The sequence below is a fragment of the Dermochelys coriacea genome, chromosome 8, assembly GCF_009764565.3.
Source record: "Dermochelys coriacea isolate rDerCor1 chromosome 8, rDerCor1.pri.v4, whole genome shotgun sequence".
Classification (NCBI taxonomy): domain Eukaryota; kingdom Metazoa; phylum Chordata; order Testudines; family Dermochelyidae; genus Dermochelys; species Dermochelys coriacea.
In genome coordinates, this window is record NC_050075.1 from 6717071 (window position 1) to 6741416 (window position 24346).

Consider the following 24346-nt stretch of genomic DNA (forward strand, 5'->3'; position numbering starts at 1 on the left):
TAAGAGAGAGTCTCTCAAAGACAGGCTACATGTCTGAACACAGAGTTAAGACCCCTATGTGGCCGATACAGTCCCACAGTTAGCACCTTGACTTGCTGCTGGTGGAGATAGGTGGGTACAGAATCCTGGCACACCTAGGGGGCACCAGCAGCTGCTTTTCTATTCTCTGCCCATCTCTGGTCCCATTAACACCCTTCATTCCACGCACTGCAGATCCTGACACCAGTTCCACAGCCTCAGGAGAAATGCTGATGGGTTTTTTTTTAAATAAAGTGAGTGTTTTAAAATGTGAACTTCGCTCCAGTCTCCTGTTTTATGAGCATTATGTTCGTACACTTCCCTCCCCCACCCCGCCCCCGAGCCTGCTCATTGTGTGGCTGAACAGCACTTTCTAGTAGCAGATGGACCTTTCAGGGGAACTGAGTGGCCATAAATCATCTTCCTTTCCAGGCCGGTAATTCCCCAGCAATGATCCCTGCAGGAACCCTGGAATCTCACAGTTTTGTTCTCACTTCTTTCTTCCTACTGCTTCCCTTTTCCCTCTCGAGAACCTTCCAACCGGAGCACTTGGAGCAAGTGTCAAGTGTGTCCCTCCTCTCGTCCAGCAGCCTCCTGCCAAAGTCTTTGCTCTGGCAAACTCTATAAGGCAAGTGCCGAAACAGCAGCTCTGCTCTCAGCATCTGATGCGCCTTTCCAGCCCTTCGCCATCTGACAGTCAAAGCCTGCAGCGCAAGGAAAGGGGGCAGTGGTTTCTAATGCTCCGCCAGTACTGCCAATGTGTAGACCTCCTGGCTCCATAGCCAGGCAAGCAGCATTGCTCTCATTTTGCAAGTGGGGAAACTGAGCAGGGGGCGGTTTATGTGTTTTACCCAAGGTCATGCTGCAACATAGTGCCTGAAATGGAGCTCAGGCTTCCCAGCCAGTAGCCCTACTCAGTGAAGCATGCTGCCTGCTGGAATACAGAGTATACACCTCTAACGAAAAGCAGAAGGCTAGCGCAGGAGCTTCCTTTGGCTAAAGCAGAGTATTCCCCTGTTGTGCACATGTGATTGCGCCCCGTGGTGTGAAACACCAGCTACGCATGGCCCTGCCTTTTCCCTCAAAGAGAAAAGGGGCTCTTGCTGTATTACAGGGAGCCTGGCACGTCCTGCTCATCGCCAGGAATTGGCTTACCCACTACACAGTCGATTGGATCTCTAAGGCTATGTCTTCACTGCAAAAAAAGGTGTGGTTTACTTCAAGTTATAGCCTGGGAGTTGTAGAGCGTGATCTTGGTTAGCTACATCCAGATAAAAACTATAGCACCTTGCTTCTAAGGTTTCACATCAAGATAGCCAGCTCCATCTAACAACCCACCTTTCCCTGCTGCCACAAAGACAGAGTCTGTAATAATCTCTCTTACCTGGCAAAACCTGCCTTCTGCCACAGCATCCCAGGTAGAATAGGATCACCATGAGTAAATGTCAGGCCTTGTCAAGCAGGAGGCATATAGAGGCGGGGAGGGGGCGGGGGAGGTGAGAAGTGTCCCTCTTGGTTAAATATAGGGCTCTGAGAGAGCTGGTGCCTGCTAGCAAGAGATGCTGGGCTGAGCCACTTATCTGGACCCATGGGCCTCATGATATAATTCACTATCTGCCCAGGACTCCAGCTCCTAATCTTGCACGCTGGCTACTTTGCCCATGTGCAGGCCTGAAGCTGCAGAGAGAGGCTCAACACAGAGCTTGAAAGAGAGACGTGGGAAGGCACAGTCCCCAGAGAGCAGGGCAGCCCCCTCCCACAGCCAGCTCGGGTGGTTGAGGAAGGCCCAAGGATATTAGAAAGAGGATTCAGATACAGCACTGCTCTTGCGCCTCTGGAGACATGGGTTCAACCCCCGCTTTGGTTACAAGTGAAATGAGGTTGGGCCTGAGGGAAACAGTCCCCTGCTTTACCCAATATTGCCAGTCCAATCTGGCACATTTTGGAACCCACTGTGCCCAAGAAAGGAGGCCAGGAATAGAACAGCGAGGGAGGGGGACTCCAGATCAGGGTTGAAGTGCATGGACAGGGTAGGGAGGGGGCCAGTACCACAACAGATGGGGATGCTGCAAGTTAGAGTCAAGGGCGGTTTTGTTTTTTTTAAAGTGGCAATAGGGTTTGGGCGCTTTCCTCTTGTAGGCCATTTTGGAAAGCCCAGCCTGGGTTACAATGGAGCAGCTGGTCAGGAGTGAGGTGCATGCTGGGGAAAGATGGTAACGTGGCCTGATCCAAAACCCATGTGAAGACTCCCATGAATGTAGTGGGCCCTTAATCTCGGTGCCAGAGGTACAGCGCTAATGCTATTCACCCACACAGGGGCCTGGGAGGAGCTGGGCTGGCAGGTGCCGGGGAGAATTGCAAACGAGCGTTGTTCCTGGCAGCACAGAGCCGGTTGTTATTGCTGGCAGGGCTGTGGAGGCCCTGGGGGCAGCGCATGGAGCACGACGGGTACGGAGTGAGGCCCCCTTGGCAGAGGCAGGAGCACGGGGCTGGAGCAGTAGCGAAGCTGTGGTAGCAGAGCTGCCAGGGTGAAGCGAACACGGCCCCCATCTCGCTCCAGGCTATACACTCCGTCCCGCCGCGCCATCCCCTCACACAAAGGTTGCATGCAGTCAGAGGGCAGCTCCCTGCAAATCCCAGCTCCTGCCTCTCCTCCTGCTAGGCTCTCTGACCACCCAGAGGCCGAGGAGCCCCCACAAGTCACCACGGGCTAGCTTTGCTGTAGGCTGCCATGCAGACCTGGCTCAATTGTTCATACCACTGTGGGGTCTGACCTAGGGTGGAGCCGCCCTGTTGGTGAGTAACAGCCTTAGCACAGACCAGGGCCCCTAGGGCATGGGGCTGTGTGGGCTCCCCACTCCCGCTCCCTTTGGTTTAGGACAGCTGGGCTAAGACATCACCCTAGCTGGCTCCTCCCCGTACCCCATTTCCTGAGCACTTACTGGAACTCCTCAGATGTGAATTAATCATCCTGGCCCAGCTCCCAGCCCCCAGCCCAGGGACCCTGCATGCCCCAGACCACAGGGACAGAACGGGCCAGCCGGGAAAGCGGGCTGGGACGGAGTGGGACTGAGGAGGAAGAGCAGAGCAGCAAGCAAAGCCGGGATGTGTCTGAGTCAGGAATCCCCATCCAGGTCTTTCCTCTTCCTCGCGCTCCCCTCCTTCCGCGGGAGCATGGGCCCCGGGGAGCGGGGCCGCAGGAGGCGAGGCTAGGTTCCCGGCTGCATGAGGCCACGCACGCAAACGCCGGGGCCTCACCCTACGACGTCAGCTCTTCTGCCAAGCCAACCTGAGCCAGGGGGGCAGGAAACTCCTGCTGCGGGGCATTCGCCTCTCTCCCCTCTGCCAGTCCTCGCGCTGGGCTCACTCCATCCCTCCGGCCAGCAGGGCTGGGTCCCCTCCATCATCGCCCGGCCCACTATTCACGTTGGCTTCGGCTCTCCCTCTGGTCCCAGCGTGTTCTTTCCTGCCTCGGGCTTTGCAGTGGGGAGGGTGGGGTTAGCCGGCGCGGCTCCAGGCATCGGGACCTGGGGGTCACTCCGAGGGGAGGATAAAGCCTCTGGGGACTTAAGAGCTTTGGAGAAGAGCTGCTGTTGGGGGCACCCTGGGTGGGTTGGGGCAGGAATCCAAGGCTGGCTAGTCCCAGAACCCCTGTCGTTCTGGGGCCCCTGCTCCCATCACCCCACGGGCCTGCAGCAGCAGGGCTGGTACCTGCCTTCCCACGGACAGAGGGAGCCCAGCTCTCAGCCCAGCTCCTTTCTGCCCTGACAAGCTCCTATCCCGCCCCCACACCCCCCAGCCCTGCTGTGTTCTCTCCAGCCAGGCTCTGCAGGGCTCAGGCACCCGCTTTGCGCTCTCCACCCCCCCCCCCCCGCCTTGTGCCTGTGCAGGACAGGGGCCCTTGTGTAAGCGCCGGGCCCTGGCAGGTTTGGGAACGGCCCAGTGAAGGACAGAGCACCGGCCATCCGGCACCTCCAGTCAGGCCCCAAGGGGGGCTGGTTAATCTCCGCTTCCTTTCCAGGAGCCAGGAATGTTTGTGTAACCTCCCTCCCGTGCAGCTAGCCTGCCTGTTCCTTTCCTTCGGAGTCACAGCCAGGTCACGGCTGAGCCCACCCGGCTCCAGGTAGAGCCTCACACCTGGCCCTGCCCAGGCCCCCCCTACTCAACGGGCCCTGGAGCCGGGACAAAAGCAAGGGGCTACATGGCTGCTCCTTCTCTCCCTGCACTGCCAGGCTGAAGCCCTGGTAGGGCTGGGGCTGGGGAGGGATGAACGCTGAATCCTGCCTCCATGCCAGGGGGCTTGGCCAAGGCCCAGCACACGGGCAGGAGCAGTGGCCAGATGCCAAGGAGCCGGCCTCCTCCGTGTACTGCAGCACGTGGCCCCGGCAGGGAGTGCTCGCTGGGAGCAGAACCTCCTGGCAACAGAGACTCGTGGCAGCACTTGGCACCTGGGCCACCCCCTCTGCCAGAGGGCTGGGCTGATACCTGGAGGGTGCCAGGCGCTCTATTGGAGCCAAGTTCTGGGCTGGGCCATGGCTCCCTTGGCACGCTCCAAGCACTGGGTGGGTCTCAATGAGCCCCATGCCAGGACTTCGTTTTCCAGGAGCGCCTGGTTGACACGCAACACACTGAGCCCCAGAGACCCCAGCCCTGAGCAGGACACAGCTCTCTGCACAGCGCCTCACCCAGGCTCCCCTTCTCTTCTGCACTGTGCCTTCCACCTGCACAACCCACCTCCTGGCCACGCTGGGCAGGGGACACCTTGGGGCCGTGCAGTTGCTGGGCTGCTCCCCTGCTGGGGCAGCCAGATTGCGGCCGAGCAAAGGCCCTGATGAAAGGCATGTCTGTTGATTGCTGCACAGCCTGGTTTGGGGCAGGGGCAGGCCTGGTCATATTGCCAGCCCCCCAGAGCGTGCCAGCATGCAGAAGTCCACGAGCCTGTGCCCCATTGCTGCCTACTTAGGCTCTTACTCGGGTTTTCTCCCCATAGCATCTGGGCACCTGCTTGGTTCGGAAAGGACCTGCCCCAGCAGCTTCAGCCGGAACTAACTACATAGACATTTGAACCCAGATCAGCTGGTTGTAATGCCAATTGGCGGGCCTCATTAGGGTTCCAATAACTGGACCTTGGCTGAGCCAGCAACTAGGGCTCCTGGTGCTGGGGTGGGCTACCACAGGCAGGGGTGGTCAAAGGGCAGCGATTTCCCGCAGCTGGGTACAACACAGTATGGTTCAGGAGCACGGGAGTTAAAGGGCCAAGCGCTGGAATGTTGGCTGGGGCTCTCCCTTCCTGTCGGAGAGTCCTGGCGGCCGCAGTTGTTTGAGCCCCTGGCCCTTACCCAGCCCTGTCTTGGTTTTTGCCTCGTTTGCAGATTTTCCAGAGGCAGAAGCTAAAAAATGCCGCTGGCCGCCAGCCAGGCGCTGGGGACGGCTCGGGCCCTGCGGACTCAAAGCCGCCCTTCATACCTGCTTTGCGAGGGCCGGAGAGGCCGCTCGACGCCAGGAGCAACCCTGGTTGCTGTTCCAGCACCGAGGGGCCAAAGCCAATGAGCACAGCGGGCTGCAGAGACGCCACGGGCCCTGCTGCGCTCAGCCACACGGGACGGCCGTTCTCCCTGCAGGCAGCCTTCAGCTCCCTGCGGACAGGGCACCCAGAGCCCAGCTGTCCTCAATCCAGCCTGCTTTTGCCCCCCCCCCATCTCCATCCTCGCACTGCCACCACCCCCAGGCGGCACGGGCCAGGCCTGCCGAGAAGCGGCAGCTCCGGCATAACCTCGAGGTCTTCACCTGCAGCAGCAGCCCGGCGATGCCGGGGCCAGGCTGGGGGAGGCGCCGGTGAGTGGGACCGGGGCTCGTGCCTCTCTAGGGTGCCAACTATCAAATCACACAAACCCAACACCCCTGCCCCATCCCCTGCCCCAAGGCTCTGCCCCCACTCACTCCATCCCCCCTCCCTCCGTCGCTTGCTCTCCTCCACCCTCACTCACTTGCACTGGGATGGGGCAGGGGCTTGGGGTGTGGGAGGGGACTCTGGGCTGAGCCTGGGGCAGAGGGTTGAGGTGCAGGAGGGGGTGTGGGCTCTGGGAGGGAGTATGGGTGCGGCAGGGGGTTCAGGGCTGGCAGGGGATCGGGGTGCAGGAGGGGGTGGTCAGTGGGCTCTGGGAGGGAGTTTGGGTATCACGGGGCTCAGGGCTGGGGTGCAGGAAGGGGTGCAGGCTTCGGGAAGGGGCTCAGGGCTGGGGCAGAGGGTGCGGGCTCCAATCAGGCGGCACTTACCTTGGGCGGTTCCGAGTCCCGATCAGTGTGCAGTGGGGCTAAGGCAGGCTCCCTGCCTGCCCTGGCCCCGCGCCACTTGGTTAGCAGCCAGCCCATACCTGCAGCTCCTAGGCGGCGTGGGGGGGGGGGAGAGTAGCCCTAGCCAGTGGGAGCTGTGGAGTTGGAATTCAGGGCGGGGGCAGCGCACGGAGACCCCCGTGCCCCCTCCGCCGGGGCTGCAGAGACGGGCCGGCTGCTTCTGGGAGCAGCACGGGGCCAGGGCAGGCAGGGAGCCTGCCTTAGTCCTGCTGCACCGCTGGACTTTTAGCGGTCAATCTCCCAGTTTGGCTTCAGAAGCTTCCGGGAGATCAAGTCCGACTCAGGGAGACTCCCGGCATAACCAGGAGGGTTGACAACCGTATGCCTCTCATAGGGCCCAGGAGTGGGACAGGAGACCCCAGTGAAGCCAGCCCTCCAGGGTCTCTGAGCTGGGGCTGCCTCTAGGGTGCAGGTCCTCCCACTCCATCCCAGTGATTGGAGAAAAGGGGGTGGGCAGGTAATCCAGCCTTTCCCCCCCTTGCATCCCCCAACCGCCCCCATGCACCCCCCAGCCATGATCACATCCCCTACCCACACAAAAACCACAACTTTAACAAGCTGTGGCTGCAGCTTTCAGCCCAAAGATTCCCATCTTTCTCCCAGCCTGACTTGCATCTCTTTATCGCACAGCAGGACCTAGCTGCCAAGGCTGGGCCCCAACTCCGGCAGGAGGGACTTGCTGTGTTAACAGTGCCTCCAGAGGACAGCGGTCAGTCTATGTCCCAGAGCTGAGCCGGGGAAGGGCCAAACCCAGTCCCCCAGCCGCAGAGCGGAGCACTCTTGGGTGTGGGGAAGGCTCAGCTCTGAATCCAAACTCTGCTGCTCAGGGCTGGGGCTTGGGGGGAGGCGGAAACTGGCCTGGCCTGTTGGGATGCATATCAGCCTGTCGGGTCACTGCTCTGTCTTTTTGCCTGGTGGGTTATAATTTAAAATATGTTCAGGCAAGCAAAAAAACAAAACCACCCCCTGACTGTTTATCAGCAAGGCGAGGAGCTCAGCAAGCAATGGTGGCAGAAGTGGGATATTCCTCGGGGAGGGAAGCTAGTTGGTGGTCAGGCAAAGTGGCACAACCTCAGCCTGCAGCCTGGCTTCTTGCCCACCCCTTCCTCCTCGAGCCGCGGAGCAGCAGAGCCGCTTCACCACTCAGCACTGCCAGGCCAGGAGCCCAGCTTGCTGCAGATGTACCTAGTTTTTCTCCCTTCGTGCAGCAGGATGCATGGCCGCTCCAGGCCCTGCCCTACCCAGCGCCCTCTCCCCTCTCTTCCCCTGCCCCCAGCACCGCTTGCTTCCAGCAACCGCGGAGCCTGTGGCCCCCACTGGGCAGCACTCCACTTTTCACTCCGACAGGTTAAAACAAACCTGGCTGATGCCCTGTCTGGTAGTCATTAGGCTTAGTCTTCATTTCCGCACGCATTTTCCACAAGGCTGAGACGGGGAGGCAGGAGCAGGCAGGTCCGGCTGGCTCCTTAGGTCAGTTTCTGGTTTTTCAGCTGGAGGAGACCCCCTAGTTTGAAGGCAGCATCTGAACATTTCTCCGGGTGGGCTGAGCTCACACGCCAATGGCTGGCCAGCCAGGGCACGGGGGGAACCCCCTTCACCTTCTGCCACCCGCTAGAAAACTCAGCAGCTGTGGATGAGTGCGCCCCAGGGACAAACGCTAGCACCGATACCCATCCCCCACGCCCCTGCCCCCCAAATACCCGTCCGTCCCATCCAGTGGCGGGTGGGAGGTTGATAAGAAAACAGCTGTTAGTTCTTTCCGGCTGCCCAGGGATTTATCAACAACACGGGGAGAGGGGAAGCAAGTTCTACAATTATGAAAAATCCCTTGGCAGCGCCCGGTTCTAATCAGACCCTCGTTCCAGGTCCAAAAACAACGGCTCCCTCTCTAACTGGAGGCATTTCTGGATTCTCCCCGTCACTCCTCTGCTCGCTGTCCTTGGGCAGCAGAGAGCAAGGGGCACTATGCACTCTGTGCCCCCTGGTGAGGGTGGTCCTAGGAGAGGGGAGAAGAGCTCGGGGGTGGGAAGGAAGGGTGTGCTGCTGGGTGTGCCAGGCTTGCACACCCACCTGGGGATCAGGAATTTGCTGTGTTCCTGAAGGCTGTTGTGTCTGCCTGCTGGGGGCCGAGGGGCACGAGGGGGTCAAATCCACCCCTGTGGTGTAACTGCAGCGTTACAAGCAGGCTGGATGCATTACTGCAGCCACAGCTCCAGGCCGGAGCCCCCCCCTTCCAGAGGGCCAACAAAGAGCTTCGACATGGGCAAAGCCGGTGGAATCTTGTCTCAGCTAAAAGTCACCCCCGGCAAATCTCCCCAGGGTGCTATTCAGCCATGGGGGGGGGGGACTACTGTACTTGCAGCAGACTCCTTGGCAATAGGAGCTGTGTTCCCTTCCACCTCCGGCACGCCTTGGCCCAGGACAGCAGGCGGGGATGCTGCAGCAGCAAGTCCATTGCTTCCCCGGGCTGTGGCTGGTGGGACCTGGTGCCTTGGAACGGACACTGCGAAAAGCACTTAGGGGGTGATCGATTGTAATGCATGTCCCGTGTCTGGTGGCGTTCGTTTGAAACGTGTTTACTAGGCTGTCAGGCAGCCCCAGGGAGGCAAAGGCCAGTCGCAGCCCTGGCTGATACACTAGAGTTGAGGCAGATGGACCCCTCGCCTCAGAAACCCTCGGGGGGCTTCCAGCCATTGGAGCTTCTTAACCCCTGTAGAGCCCTGCTGGCAAGAAGAGAAAGTGTGCGTCCCACTGTGTCCCCTGCCAGCCAAACAACTGCAGCCCACCAAACCAACGCGTCTCCTCCAGGGAAACTTAACCCTGAGGTTAGGAAACATTCGTTCTTACTGCAGATTTCCCTCCCCTGCCCCGGAGGGGATCTTCCTGGAGCTGCAAGATGTCACAGGGGAAAAAGAAGTCGTGCAGTGTAGGCACATGTATGCAAGCAGGATCAGATGGGGGATTTGAACCTGCATGCATGGCGTGGGCAATGGGTCCATCCATGCTTGCACTGGAGGTTAAATAGGCATGTTGTGCGTAGCTGTGGCTGGGTGCAGAGGGATAGTGTTGCATGTGTACATGCTTGTGTATGTATGTATATGCTCCTCTGTGTGTATGGCTTGTGTTTCAAGCATGCCCCTGTACCTGCGTACATGCATTGGGGGCATACTCCTGCTAATCGCAACTGAGCCTGTGCACTCATGCGTGGGTATCTGTACTGACGTGCTTGGGCCCGCCTGCAGTCATGCATGCTGGCGTGAGGCCCTTCAGGTACATTAGTGTGCAAGCAAGCATGCAGGGTTGGACATGAGCCTGAGCATGTCTGTGTGCTTGCGATGGCTGCACAGACACCTGCATCCTTGCACCCAGCCCTGCACAGGTGTGAATGTGGAGACGGCTATAGGCAGAGGGAAGATTAAGTACCCAGCCCAGTTTGCTTCCATGGTGTTTTGTTGACAAAACTCTCGGGAGTCAATTACAGGCACCAGGTGTGTTGCACAACAAACAGGAAACCCAACACAAGAGGTTCTGGGGAATGTTTTTGTCTCTATGTTATTGGATCTCTTTGCAAAGCATTCCACAAAGCAACAGCAGGACCCAAAAGCTGACAAGCACCCCCACCCTCACCCCTTAATCCAAGCAGTGCTTTAGTGGCTGTTTGAGTCCCTGGCCAGCCAATGGGAGGGGAGAGGACTCAGGCAGATCCTGTGCACACCCCCGCTTCAGTATTACCGAGCTTGAGGCTCAGGGCCCTGTCCTGTTCTTCCCAAAATGCAACCCTGTCCCTTTAAACACCTGGTGCTCTGACCTCCACGGGGAAGATGGCTAGTTCTCAGAGAAGTGTCCTGGAGCTGGGCGCCTGTCTGCCTGTGGCAGGCACTCTGTTCATGGCAGGTCCAAGGCCCCATCCGCATTACATCCTTGGTAGCATCCCCTCCATGCTGTACACTGGGGAGTTTGGTGAAGACAGAGCGTGAAGAAATCATTCAAGGCCTCACCCAAAGGCTGGGACAGGAGGGGGGTGACTTACAGACAGCCACGCTGGGCGTGTCCAGAGTTCTTTAAGAAGAGAGATGGGCCTGATCCAAACCCATCTAATCTCGAAATTCTGCCCCGGCCTCAGTTCCGTATTGGGCCTGTCTCTGGCCCAATCCACCACTTCCCCACATCTGAACACCCCAAACTTTAGGGAAGTTTGGATTCAGAATCACAAGAGATTCAAATTCCCTGGCTCCAACCTATCACTATTATGCCCCAGTCTGAGTGTATGAAGGCTCCCAATGGCTTGAGGCACAACCCTGTGCCATACATCATGGCTCACTAGTCATCTCTAAAGGGCCAGAATCTCCCTGGGCTTGGAAAGAGACCAGCATGACTAACCACATCCAGCTCCCCCGTTCTCTTACAACCCAGGATAGCTGCTGTTGTCCCCAAGGCATTGCCGCCAGATCCTTTGGCACAGAGATCTAGGGACCCACACACTGCCCTTGGTGCCCGTTGGGTGTGGATGAGACAGGGCCAGGCCAGAGAGAGCATGTCCAGTCAGACTGTCCTGAGATTCTTAGCCTTGGGCGCCTCCCTGCCTTGCAAGTAGCAGCTGAACGACAAGCATCTTCCTCTCTTGTAGGGGCAGCACCGCTGGTGGGCTGGTGGGGACAATAGCCCTGTATGGGATTGAGATAGCAAGTGGGGGAGGCAGTAGAAACTTGTTATTCCTTCTTACGCCAGAGCTAGCTGCCCCCACTCCAGTCAGCCCCTTGACATCCATGAGCACCCTATAACAAGAGAGAGGCCCTGCAATGGCTTGGCTTTACAGACTGTCTTTGCCATGCCTAGCACAGTCATTAAGGCAGCAGCAGCTACGGGCTGAGATCTCTGAGCAGGTCACTCCAAGGGGCGGGAGTCTGCCAAGTTCAGTGCTTCCTTCCTCACACGGGTGACGGCTTTGAAGTCCCTTCTGGAGACCCAAGCCTAAAACGGGCCCCAGTGCGTCAATGTTGAGGGAAATCTATTGGCTTTGGAACCATGCTCATCGCAGTTTCCGGGACATCAGGGACAGCCTGACAGGAGGCAGGTGGCTCATGCTGGCAGCTCCATAAGCTCTGAGCTTTAGCCCTCTGCCTGACCATGCCACGCAGGGAGAGGCAGCCGGGGGCTAGAGCCTCCCAGTGTTTTAATGCTAAGGTGCTGAAAATGCTTAGCACCCTCCTTGCCCGCTGTGGTGCCCCACTCGCAAGGCCCGTGCTGGAGTCGGCATGCATGGGACTGTATTGCACCAGGGCTGCTAAAAAAAAAAAAAAAGGCCAGAGTTTATTCATATTTCTTCCTCGCAAGATTTTTAAGGCAACTTCATGACTTTGAGGCCTGACTCGTGATTTCAGAGTGCCCAGGGCTGGCAGGACTAACCCTGCCTCAGGCTCACCGCCAGCAGCGGAGAGATCCTTCAAGAGGGTGCAGTCTGCTCATTGTAAGCCCTTCTGCCCCGATGTTACCACTGGGATGAGGGATCAGGGAGGCGCTGCAGTGGGCTAAATGCACAGGCCTGATCATCTCTGGGGCCTGTCAGATCACAAGTGGAACAATTGCAGCACGTCTCAGTTTAGCTCCAATCACAAAACTGCCCGTGTTTTGGATCCTTGGTCTGTAGAGTCGTAGAGTTTTAAGACCAGCAGGGACCATTATGATCATAGATTCATAGATTCATAGATACTAAGGTCAGAAGGGACCACTCTGATCATCTAGTCCGACCTCCTGTACAGCGCAGGCCACAGAATGTCACCCACCACTCCTATGAAAAACCTCACCCATGTCTGAGCTATTGAAGTCCTCAAATCATGGTTCAAAACTTCAAGGAGCAGAGAAGCCTCCCTCCAGTCAACCATGCCCCATGCTACAGAGGAAGGCAAAAAAAACCTCCAGGGCCTCTCCAATCTGCCCTGGAGGAAAACTCCCTCCCGACCCCAAACATGGCAATCAGCCAAACCCTGAGCACATGGGCAAGATTCACCAGCCAGATACCAGGAAAGAGTTTTCTATAGTAAATCAGATCCCATCCATCTAATATCCCATCTCAGGGGATTTGGCCTATTTACCCTGAATATTTAAAGATCAATTACTTACCAAAATCCCATATTCCCATCATACCATCTCCTCCATAAACTTATCGAGTAGAATCTTAAAACCAGATAGATCTTTTGCCCCCACTGCTTCCCTTGGAAGGTTATTCCAAAACTTCACTCCTCTGATGGTTAAAAACCTTCGTCTGATTTCAAGTCTAAACTTCCTGGTGGCCAGTTTATACCCATTTGTTCTTGTGTCCACATTGGTGCTGAGCTTAAATAATTCCTCTCCCTCTCCTATATTTATCCCTCTGATATATTTATAGAGAGCAATCATATCTCCCCTCAACCTTCTTTTAGTTAGGCTAAACAAGCCCAGCTCCTTAAGTCTCCTTTCATAAGACAAGTTTTCCATTCCTCGGATCATCCTAGTAGCCCTTCTCTGTACCTGCTCCAGTTTGAATTCATCCTTTTTAAACATGGGAGACCAGAACTGCACACAGTATTCTAGGTGAGGTCTCACCAGTGCCTTGTATAACGGTACTAAAACCTCCTTATCCCTACTGGAAATGCCTCTCCTGATGCATCCCAAAACCGCATTAGCTTTTTTCACAGCCATATCACATTGGCAGCTCATAGTCATCCTATGATCAACCAATACTCCAAGGTCCTTCTCCTCTTCCGTTACTTCTAATTGATGCATCCCCAATTTATAACTAAAATTCTTGTTATTAATCCCTAAATGCATAACCTTACACTTCTCACTATTAAATTTCATCCTATTACTATTACTCCAGTTTACAAGGTCATCCAGATCCTCCTGTATAATATCCCGATCCTTCTCCGAATTGGCAATACCTCCCAGCTTTGTATCATCTGCAAACTTTATTAGCACACTCCCACTTTTTGTGCCAAGGTCAGTAACAAAAAGATTAAATAAGATTGGTCCCAAAACCGATCCTGAGGAACTCCACTGGTAACCTCCCTCCAACCTGACAGTTCGCCTTTCAGTAGGACCCGTTGCAGTCTCCCCTTTAACCAATTCCTTATCCACCTTCTGATGTTCATATTGATCCCCATCTTCTCCAATTTAACTAATAATTCCCCATGTGGCACGGTATCAAATGCCTTACTGAAATCTAGGTAAATTAGATCCACTGCATTTCCTTTATCTAAAAAATCTGTTACTTTTTCAAAAAGGAGATTAGGTTGGTTTGGCACGATCTACCTTTTGTTAAACCATGTTGTATTTTGTCCCATTTACCATTGACTTCAATGTCCTTAACTTATTTCTCCTTCAAAATTTTTTCCAGGACCTTGCATACTACAGATGTCAAACTAACTGGCCTTTAGTTACCCTGATCACTTTTTTTTCCTTTCTTAAAATAGGAACTATATTAGCAATTCTCCAATCATTCGGTACTATTCCTGAGTTTACAGATTCATTAAAAATTCTTGCTAATGGGCTTGCAATTTCAGGTGCAAGTCCTTTAATATTCTTGGATGAAGATTATCTGGGCCCCCCGATTTAGTCCCATTAAGCTGTTTCAGTTTCGCTTCTACCTCTGATATGGTAATATCTACCTCTATATCCTCCTTCCCATTTGTCATGCTACCATTATCCCCAAGATCCTCTTTAGCCTTATTAAAGACTGAGGCAAAGTATTTGTTTAGATATTGGGCCATGCCTAGATTATCTTTAACCTCCGCTCCATCCTCCGTGTTAAGCGGCCCCACTTCTTCCTTCTTAGTTTTCTTCTTATTTATATGGCTATAGAACCTTTTACTATGGTTTTAATTCCCTTTGCAAGGTCCAACTCTACTCGACTTTTAGCCTCTCTGACTTTATCCCTACATCTTCTGACCTCAATTAGGTAGCTTTCCTTGCTGATCCCTCCCATCTTCCACTCCCTGTATGCTTTCTGCTTCTTCATAATCACCTCTCTAAGATGCTTGCTCATCCAGCTTGGTCTACAACTCCTTCCTATGAATTTTTTCCCCTTTCTTGGGATACAGGCTTCCGATAGCTTCTGCAGTTTTGATTTAAAGTAATCCAGGCCTCAACTACCTTTAGATCCATAAATTCTTCAGTCCAATCCACTTCCCTAACTAATTGCCCTTAATTTTTGAAAGTCAGCCCTTTTGAAATCAAAACCCTAGTTGCAGATTTATTTTTGTTAATCCTTCCATTTAGTTTGAACTGAATTAGCTCATGATCACTTGAGCCAAGATTGTCCCCTACAACATTTCTTCTATGAGGTCCTCGCTACTCACCCAAAATTAAATCTAAAATGGCATCCCCTCTAGTAGGTTCAGCAACTACTTGATGAAGGAATCCATCAGCTATCGCATCTAGGAAAATCTGAGCCCTATATTATTACTAGCACTGGTCCTCCAGTCTATATCTGGGAAGTTAAAGTCTCCCATGATCACGCAGTTTCCATTAGTATTTACTTTATTAAAGACATTAAAAAGGGCTCTATCCATATCCAAATTAGATCCCGGAGGTCTATAGCACACCCCAAGCACTATCGTAGGAGAGGCTTTACTAGTTTTCTTCCCCAATGTAATTTTTGCCCAGACAGACTCTGTCTTATCCATGCATCGTTCTTATTTCTTTACATTCTAACTCATCGTTGATATACAATGCTACTCCACCCCCTTTACCTTTGTTCTGTCTTTCCTAAACAGCACATACCCTTCAATACCTGTAGTCCAGTCATGACTACTATTCCACCATGTTCTGTTATCCCTATAATATCTGGTTTCATCTCATTCATTGTCCTGTATAACACTCAAGCCAAAGAACCAGAACCTGTTCTCCTGTACGGCTGGAGCTCTGCACTCAGGACTACCCCAGCTAGGATGGTGCAAGTCAGGTGCTGGGTTCCTTGGCTAGAGCAGCAGGGGATGGTGCATTAGTTCCGTGGATGCAGAACCAGGCCTGGGGAAATGCATCAGTGGCTAGTGGGGCTCGAGGTGCATTGCAAAGCCAGTACCAAGTAGCTGGCAGGGCCAGCTGTGATGGCGTCGGGCAGTGCCAGGTCTGCACTGCCGCCTCGAACAATGGGTTGGAGAAAGAGAATCCACAAGTTCTCCCTAACGTTTCAAGAAAGGAAGAGGCAGAATCGTCTCGTCCCTCCAACTATTTGCGGGGAGAGACAGGAACAACTGACGCCTAGCTGCTCACAGCAGGAACTTGTCCTCAAGCACTACCCAGGGATAAAAGAAAAGGAGGACTTGTGGCACCTTAGAGACTAACAAATTTATTGAGCATAAGCTTTCGAGTAAAAAGTGAGCTACAGCTCACTTCAGTGGATTGCATGCGTGGAAAATACAGTGGGGGATGCTCGGATGATCATGCATCTGATGAAGTGAGCTGTAGCTCACGAAAGCTTATGCTCAAATAATTTGTTAGTCTCTAAGGTGCCACGAGTCCTCCTTTTCTTTTTGCGAATACAGACTAACAGGGCTGCTACTCTGAAACCTACCCAGGGTTAGAGCTTGTGCTGGGTGGATGCTGCCATCTTGTGAACAAGTTCCATCACTGCATGGCGGGGAAGACACTGGTCTGGGATCACTCCCCCTTCGCATTTCACAGGATCCTTAGGGACACAAGGGTACTGCCATATAGGAAGGAACATCTCACCCCCTGGGGTCACCACATGCCAAGTTCCTGGACCCTGTGGCACATGGCAAGACAACAACAGAGTACCCAGCCAGCAGGCCCTGCAGCTAGGCTGTTCTTGGCTGGATGAAGACCTTAGTTCATGGCTGTGTATAGCTCTCCCTCCCTGACCTGCCATGGCTATCCAGAAAAGCTTATTATTCAGGTGGAAGACAACCTGCTAGAGATCCAGGGCCTATCTTCTCTGGACTTTACCTCTCGTAAAAGAAAAGGAGTACTTGTGGCACCTTAGAGACTAACAAATTTATTAGAGCATAAGCTTTCGTGAGCTACGAAAGCTTATGCTCTAATAATTTGTTAGTCTCTAAGGTGCCACATTTACCTCTCGTGTTGGTAAAGGCTAGCATGGACATGCCCCAGATTTGATCAGACGTGATCTGAGCCTCAGGGAGAAGAGCAGGAAGTTGTAGTCTGGGGCAGACATACACAGGGGAGGGTTCCTTGCTGGCCTATGCAAATGTGTGAAGAACCTCAATTTAATCAGCAATCAACTCAAGCAACAGAAAACTAGTTAAAATGATATGCCGGTGACAATGGTATCACAGCAGCACCATAAAAAGAGAAGGGGAAATAACAAAAAGGAAGTCATCTGCCTGGAACATGCACAGTAAAAGAATTAAGAGACTTTCCTGGTTTACTGTTCCAGAGAAACTTGGGCTGAAACCACCCCAAGGACAGGTAAGAATCAGTTGCTGTGTCTTTAACACAAAGTCAGTTTGCTGCCATATACAATCCCAGGTGTAACGCAATCACTGTAAAAGGGATCTCTTAAATACTGTTACACTGCAGGCTCTTGGTGGCAGGAATAGGTGTTGTTACAGCACCTAGTATTGTCCACGGGGCCTGAGGGCACTAACACAGTAGAAATAGGAACAGGCATGTCTAGCTAGAGCAGGTGTTTCAATTTGAGCTAGCTCCCCCCCCCCCCCGCCCCTGTGATCCCACTGTTTATCGTGATGATGCAATAATAACGGGGATTGTGCATGTCCCCCTGGTGCTGTGTGGGCCAGAAGCCCTATTCACTACCCGATTTCCCTCGTGGATGGAGTGGCAGGGATGCGCAAATTGCAGAGCAGAATCCCAGGTCTATCCCTGCTGTTGCCAGGACACTGAGCTAGCAGGATGTGCAGTAGCCTAACACTAGCCCACTGGGATCCCAGATTTACTGTACACCCCCATCTTATTGCAACCCGTTAAATCCAGGCTTCCCCAGCTAGGAACTTGGGGGCTGGATCAGTCAGGTTTGGAAGGCAAAATCTTCCAAGCTTTGGGTCTCCCATGTTTATTACTTGGGGCTTATTTTAAAAGGGGCCCACTAACTGGAAACCTAGTTAAAATTAAATGGAGTTAAATTAGAAGTCATTTCTGGTTCTGTGCCTGAGTCTCCTTGCCAATTATTGGGGTTTTATGATCTCATTCTGCTCTGTTTCTCTTCTTCATGAGAGCCATCCACAAAGAAAAGGGGAAGAGACTAGCTGGGGAGCAGTAATCTGCACAAGTTTGATACACAGTGCTGTCAAATACATGGAGAGAGAAAAACATTTCAGTCTTTCAGTGACAGTCATCTCCGGTTGTCTGGGAGGACCGTCGGCACCGTTTTCCAGAAGATGGCTGATTGCTATTCAAGAAGTGGCCGCATCACCTTTATGGTTGTGCAACACTCAGCGTGCACAAATGAGGTGGTGTCGGCAATTCACAGACAGGGAGCTTAGAACGTTGAATGCAGCCTCCGAAACACTGAAACCTTGTGATTTAAACTTATTCAATTAGGCCCTTACCAATAGGATGCAAAATGACTCTAATCAGGCATTGGGGCCTGTACTTATACCACAGCTGGGATCAGGAATCAGGACTACTTGAAACCCTGGCTTGTGATAGGACCATGGCACCAGAAAACCAAACTGATTGCTTCAATTAGGGCTTGCAAAATACCAGATCTGAGCTTCATGGCCTTCAGTTTTGTGTAACAGAACAGGTTATTTCAAAGGGAGGGAGAGAGAGAAAACATCTGAAAACCAAGAGTAAACCGCACAACATATCTAACCTCTTTTCTTCTCAGCTGTGACCATTTGCCTGCAAACTGGGCATTAACCACACGGACCCAATCTAGCACCAAATCTCTGCAGTGAGTTTCAGTGTTATGTACTTCCCTCTCATTGACTTGGGACTTGAAAATCTATTAACCAAACCACCCAAAAGCTAATGTGTTTTTCTTTTTTACTTTACCCTGCTGGTACTTGCAGCAGCATGGACCTGAACAGGGACTTTCCCAAGCTGCGAGCACCGATGCCCCAACAGAAGCGTGAATGGAATGTGTATAGGGTACCAAGGTGTGTGCGTGGAGAAGCCCAGTGTGCCAGGCAGCACAAATCCCACTGAAAGGAAGTCCAAGAACAAGTTTGCATTAAAAAGCCATGGCACTTGTACTCCCAGTTCACGAAGGGAACGTCTGCATTCAAACGGGAGGCGCGATTATCCCAGCTCTCCTCGAGCTAACACACTACCAAGAACAGCGGATCAGGGGCAGATCTATCAGGTATGTACCTGCCTGGACCCTTGGGTGTGTACTGGGGTGGCTCGCTGAGCCGCTGCCCTTGCTAGCCCGTCTCAAGCTAGCGCAGGTGCGTCTGTCTATATGAGCTGAGAACCACCTTCCAGCTCAGATACGGCTGCACGGAGGCCTGGTCTGTGCAGTTTAGGTAGCTGTGTAACTATGTGAGTGAGGGGGTGATTTTTACCAGTAGTTATACTTGTCCCATCCCTCATGTGGGCACAGGTATACCACTCTACAGGTACCTGAGACCAGGACGGCTGACTTTCCTTCCCATACCTTTATACCAAGTAGCTGTGGCCAGGCTGGGAGGGTTGAACTATCCGGGAACATTCAAGCAGTACAGCACATGCATTGACAAAGCTGTAGGATGAACCCCTTAGGGAGCAAGCCGATCTCTCTAACCCTGACATTCTGTTTTCTTTCAAGATATTGTTCAAAAGCAGAGGCAAGGCAAGTGACTACAAACAGAGCCCCAGTTATTAGCAGTTAGTTCAACAGGACCGTACATTATTAGTGAGAAAGACTGAATACCACCCAAAACGGCTGGGTTCAACAAGATTGAAAGGAGGGGCAAAGACAACTCTGAAATCCCCCCCTCATCCTCCCGCACCTGCCCCCCCCAGGAAATACCGACTTCTCCCACCTTCCACCCCGGGGGAAATTATACAGAATTTCATGCAAAAATAAAAACGGGAACCCACAGGGGGCTCCCTCTTTTGTCAATAACAAAAGGTAAAAGAACGGTTTAAAAAAGCCCAGCTATTGGGAATCTCTCTCCCACTCGCTCTGCAGCACTGCCCAGCGACCGCGCTAGTGATCGACAGAGCAGGCGTGGCAGGTACTATTCCCTCTCGTAAAGTGCAGGCAAAGCCACGGCAGCACTTAGGGACCACTCCAATGGAGGCTTTTGTCAATACGCACCCGGCTAGGTGGTTCGTTCCTAGGGTACCCACCTCCGCCCATTGGCTGCGCGAGGGCTGGTGGGTAGGAGCGCTCAGACACACTTCCCCGTGAGCTAAGCTGAGCCCAAGACACCCGACACAACCAGGACAGACTTGCATCAGTGGCTGGAGAAAGCACTTTACGTTCATCCTTTCTAGCCTCGCAAGATCCCTCTAAGGACAATGGGCCTGGGCATGCAGGTGGGAAACTGAGGCCCTATTGTGGGATCCTGGATTTACAGACACCATGGGAGTGAGCCTTCCTCCCTCTTGAAAGGCCGAGATTTTGCATGGAGTGCTTTTTTGCTGCCTTTTCCTTCCTGCCGCTGCCAATCACCAAGGGGTCGGAGAGTCCAGTTCTCCCCTGGCTTCTGCAGACAGCAGTGATAGGAGCTGCCTAGGTGCCAAAAGGAGCGTGGGCTCATCTGGCTGTGAGGGCTGCTTCCCTGCTTCCAGCCGGCCCACTCCTACCCTGCTCCGTTCCACCTGGGAAGGTTGATGCCGTGGTTGCTCCCAACCAGAGACTGCAGCGTCGCGGAATGAATCAGAGGGGGGCAGAAGCTGCAGGTTGTTCTTTATACGAGCCTGTGTTGGGGGCTGGCCGAACGGTGACTAAAGGAGACTAGGTAGGACTGGGCAGTTGTAGGGTGTGTCAGGCACTCTCTGTCTCTGCATAGCCTGATGTTTGTCCACATGTGGCAGGGCAGCAACGAGCCGGCAGATCAGCACTACAGAGCCAGTTGCTGGAGCTAGCTGTTATCTTGGCAGAAGGCAATGGGAAAGGGTCTCATTGTTAAACCCCACGGCCCAAGGGGGCTATACTACACATTGTGGGCACTGCACATGCACATCAAGGAGGAGAAGAGACCCTTAGAGCAGGGAGCTCTCACATGGCTGCAATGTGCAAGCATGTGAGTCCAGCACTCTCAACAGAGATTAGAGAGAGAGAGAGAGAGAGAGGAGAGAGGAGAGAGAGAGAGGTGTGTGTGTGTGTGTGTGGTGGTGTGTGTGTGTGTGTGTTGTGTGTGTGTGTGTGTAAGAGAGAGCGCGCGCGTGCACATGCAGACGCTTAGACCAACCCATAGCACTAGTGATTAAACACTCACCTGGCAGGGCCACAAAGCACCTCCCAGGCACCAGCCCTGACTGCCGTTTCAGACTCGCGTCCCCACGAAGTGAGTCCCCTTCTCACCCACACGGCCACCGTGGAAGCATTTGCTCGCACCTTAAGACGCCTGTTTGAGCGGGAAAGGCAAAAATCCAAGATGGCAGCGACACTGTTGGTGTCATCATGGGTATACTGAAAACTCCAGCATACCATTCGTTGGGATCAACGCTCCCCGAGCCATGGCACAGTATGCACACTAATCCACACGCACAGGACGGGGCGATAAACCGGCCTCGCCGGCTGCTGTGCGTAAGGGCCTGTTTCACTCGCTCCTTCTTACCGCACTCAATGAGAGAGAGCAGTCTGCTAGCCTCAAACTCAACGCCCAGCCCTGCAGCAAGGAGAAGCCAGAAGAGAAGAGAAGAGAAGAGAAGATGTCCTGGACTCTTCTGCTGTAACTGCAACAAACCATGGAGCAGGAGAACATTCTGCTTCTCCACAGCCTGGCTCCAGGGAGTGGGGGTGGAAACTGCAAGAATCACGCTGCATTTCACTAACACCTTCCCCCCAAAACTAGAGGGAACGAGCCGACCCTGGCCTGCTCACGGCTCCTACTCTGGTTATTCAAAGGGTAGGTCTACCCTGGAGTTGAGGTGTAATTTTCAGCCCAACTAGACGTACCCGCACGAGCGCTCCTAGCACTCTAAAAAGAGAAGCTGCAGGAGCTCGGCAGCCTGAGGACGGCCCTAGGGCCTGGGTGCGATCGGACTCAGCCCACCCTGCCACTTCTGGTTCTAGCTCAACATCTGCCCGAGCCGGAAACGACACCTTCAGCTCCAGTGCAGACGTACCCAGTGCTGCTTAACAGCGGCCGGAAGGCGGCTTGGTGCAAAGAAAAGGCCACGTATAATACTGAGACAAGGGCAGTGTGTGTAAGCTCAAAGCTGGTTTCTCTCATCCACAGAAGAAAAAAAAGATATCTCCTCCCCCACTTTGTCTCTCTAATATCCAGGGACTGACACAGCTGCAACAAACACTGCATATGTAGAATACCGTCATTGAACAGGGCTGCAAAGGGAGGCCCCCCCGACTGCTCTCGGGGGAGGTGAGTGTCTGAGGAGAGGAGGAAGCTTTCGTGTTACTGCAAGTGCCAGAGGGGACCCGTGGCACTGCTGTTTTAAACAGCACTAGGAATGTGCCTCCGGAGAAGGGGGCTGTCCCAGGACGGGGCAGACTCACAGAATCAGAGCCTAGCTGGTGCAGAGGACAACGCAAGACCATTAGCACGCCCCAGGGACTAGGTCTATGTAGATCTCTCACTCCCCACCATTTCAGCATGGCACCATGAGAGGAAGATGACATGGAACTCAGTGACTGGCACGGGGGATGCCTGAATGCCTATGGGGGAAACCCTCCTTGCTTTTCCCTTCCCACCCAATCTCCTTGCTGGGCCCCCTTCCATGTGAACGAACTCATGTGCTAATGCAGTGACATGCAGTTGGGGAGATACCCGATGAATTAATCTTAGGTGATTCTCAGCTCCCAAGAGTACTGGGTCCCAGAACCCTGCACAAACCCTTGGAACCTGCTCCATGAGACACTGGCATTCATGTCGTCTTCTACTGTCTCCTCTCCTCATTCCTTGTTGGAAGCCCCTTCCCCAGCCTAGGCTTCCCAGTTCTCTTTTCCAAACATCTGTGGAGCAGCGAGATAAAAGAACTCGCCCCATCCCACTCTTCCTCCCCGAACTACTACACCCAGGCTCTCCTGGCCCACCATGCAAGCGGCTCATTCAGTCAACAGCACTGTCAGATCACTTCTTTTGGGGTTCTCAGCCTTCCAACTGGGTCTTCCCTGACCCTGGGCCACCTTCGCTCCTAAGTGAGCGATATACATCGTCAGCCTGCTTAGGGATCCAGGACCTTCGCCAAGGAACCAATGGCCACAGCTCTTCGTTAGCATGGCTACCGGCCCCGCCCACACCGGGACAGCAACTCGCAGGAAACCTCAACACTGAAACACTGGCAGTGCATAGAACTGAGAGAGAGACAGAGATGGAGCAGCAAGGTACTTATCCCGTCATTAGAAAAAGAATTGTCCATCACTGGTCAGTAGATAGACCAGCCAACCGCACCGGCTGCCACCTTCATGCGTAACAGTGAATGAGGACAAAATAAACCCTAGTATCTCAGATACAAACTTGTGGCACCAGAAAAACAGAACAAAATTATTAAAATACTTTAGCTTTTAGTATCCAAGAGGACGTGCTCAGATCCTTTCGGCTTGCTGTTAGTCCAATGACTGCCCTGCCTGATGTCTTCCCCCTTCTGAGCAGGTGGCTTGTATATCAAGCACGTTCCAGTGACGAGGCTACTGGACAACCTCAGTCTTTTACCACAGAAAACACCCACGTATATAAAACCGTTGCAACACGGGAAGGGGGCAGGGTACATATTTTAACTTCGTAACCACTCTGGAACCAGTTCTCAGTTCAGTTTCTCTTGCCATGATGGGACAGATAGTCATCTGTCAAGCTCCCACCCTTCAACAAAATAAAATACAATAAAATAAAGGCTTGGGGGAGGGCAAATTCATTGGTGACAAACTAAATATTGCCAAGTCTTAAGTCTTCTTTAAAAAACCCAGAGACCTCTTCAAGCGTTTAGCGCTAGGTCTTGCAGGAACCCAGGGCACTCCATTCCTTTATGCGTTCTCACTTTGCTTGTTTGAAACTTAATTGCAGACTTGGGCCGGTTGCTTCTAGCCGGCCCCTTTGTGCCTCTGACCTCAAACAGCCCATTGTGCTCCTGTTCTCCAAGCTAGCTTTGCAAAGAGTTGTTCACATCTTGGAAGGGTGCTCAGCGTCTCAGTATCTGATGAGGAGAGACTCAGAGTTGCTGTAATACTATCTAGACATGGAGAAATTAGTCCCATCCAGGTGTGGAGAAGCAGGGAATCTTCGGGAAATCCCACCTCATCAGGAAAGTGACATCACAACCCAGGAAGTGACAGGAACCTCAGAAGACAACAGCTCTTGGGGAATCTGCACTGGGTCTGCAGAGTCAGGCAGTCACGCACTTTAAGGGACCTCAGAAAGACAGTTTACTCCCGTACGCCACACTGATGACCACATGGGTTCTCGCTCAAAGACCTTGGCCGAATATTGCTCAGAATGCTTTTCCCTGGTGGCTTTTCCCTACCGCTCCTGTCTGTTTGGCTCGGTGTTAGATTTGGGATCTTCTTCATGGGCTCGCGTCACTATTGCTCAGTAAGGCGAGGATAGCAGCAGCTACCTAGCATTCTGGAGTTCCTCCCGCAGCCAGGTTGGCAGCGTCTGACCCATTTTGTACAGCAGCTTGGAAAGCTCTATATTGTGGTCCCGGTAATAATCCCTCAGGAAGGCTCGAGACTGCAACAGAAAGAGGACAGAGATCATCAATAATGGTAATCGTTAGCATGTGCCAGGAGCTGCATTAGAGTGCTCCAGCGCTTTGGATGTGAACCGGACCAGCTTTTCACTATCCACCCACCAACCCCTCCCTTCCATGCTCAATTACTAAACCAGACTCACACATGTAAATGCAGTTTTCTAGTGCACTCTGATGTACATGCCCCGCCCCCATC

At 53.3% G+C, this 24346-nt stretch overlaps 1 protein-coding gene across 1 annotated transcript in view; it reads right to left on the bottom strand.

The window, feature by feature from the left end:
• Positions 1 to 20634: 20634 nt before the first annotated feature.
• Positions 20635 to 24346, bottom strand: part of NDST1 (N-deacetylase and N-sulfotransferase 1) — a 67567-nt gene continuing 63855 nt past the window's right edge. The window contains 1 exon segment of the mRNA XM_038413796.2: positions 20635 to 24131. Within this exon segment, the coding sequence (XP_038269724.1) occupies positions 24116 to 24131 (16 nt within the window). The 3' untranslated portion in view covers positions 20635 to 24115.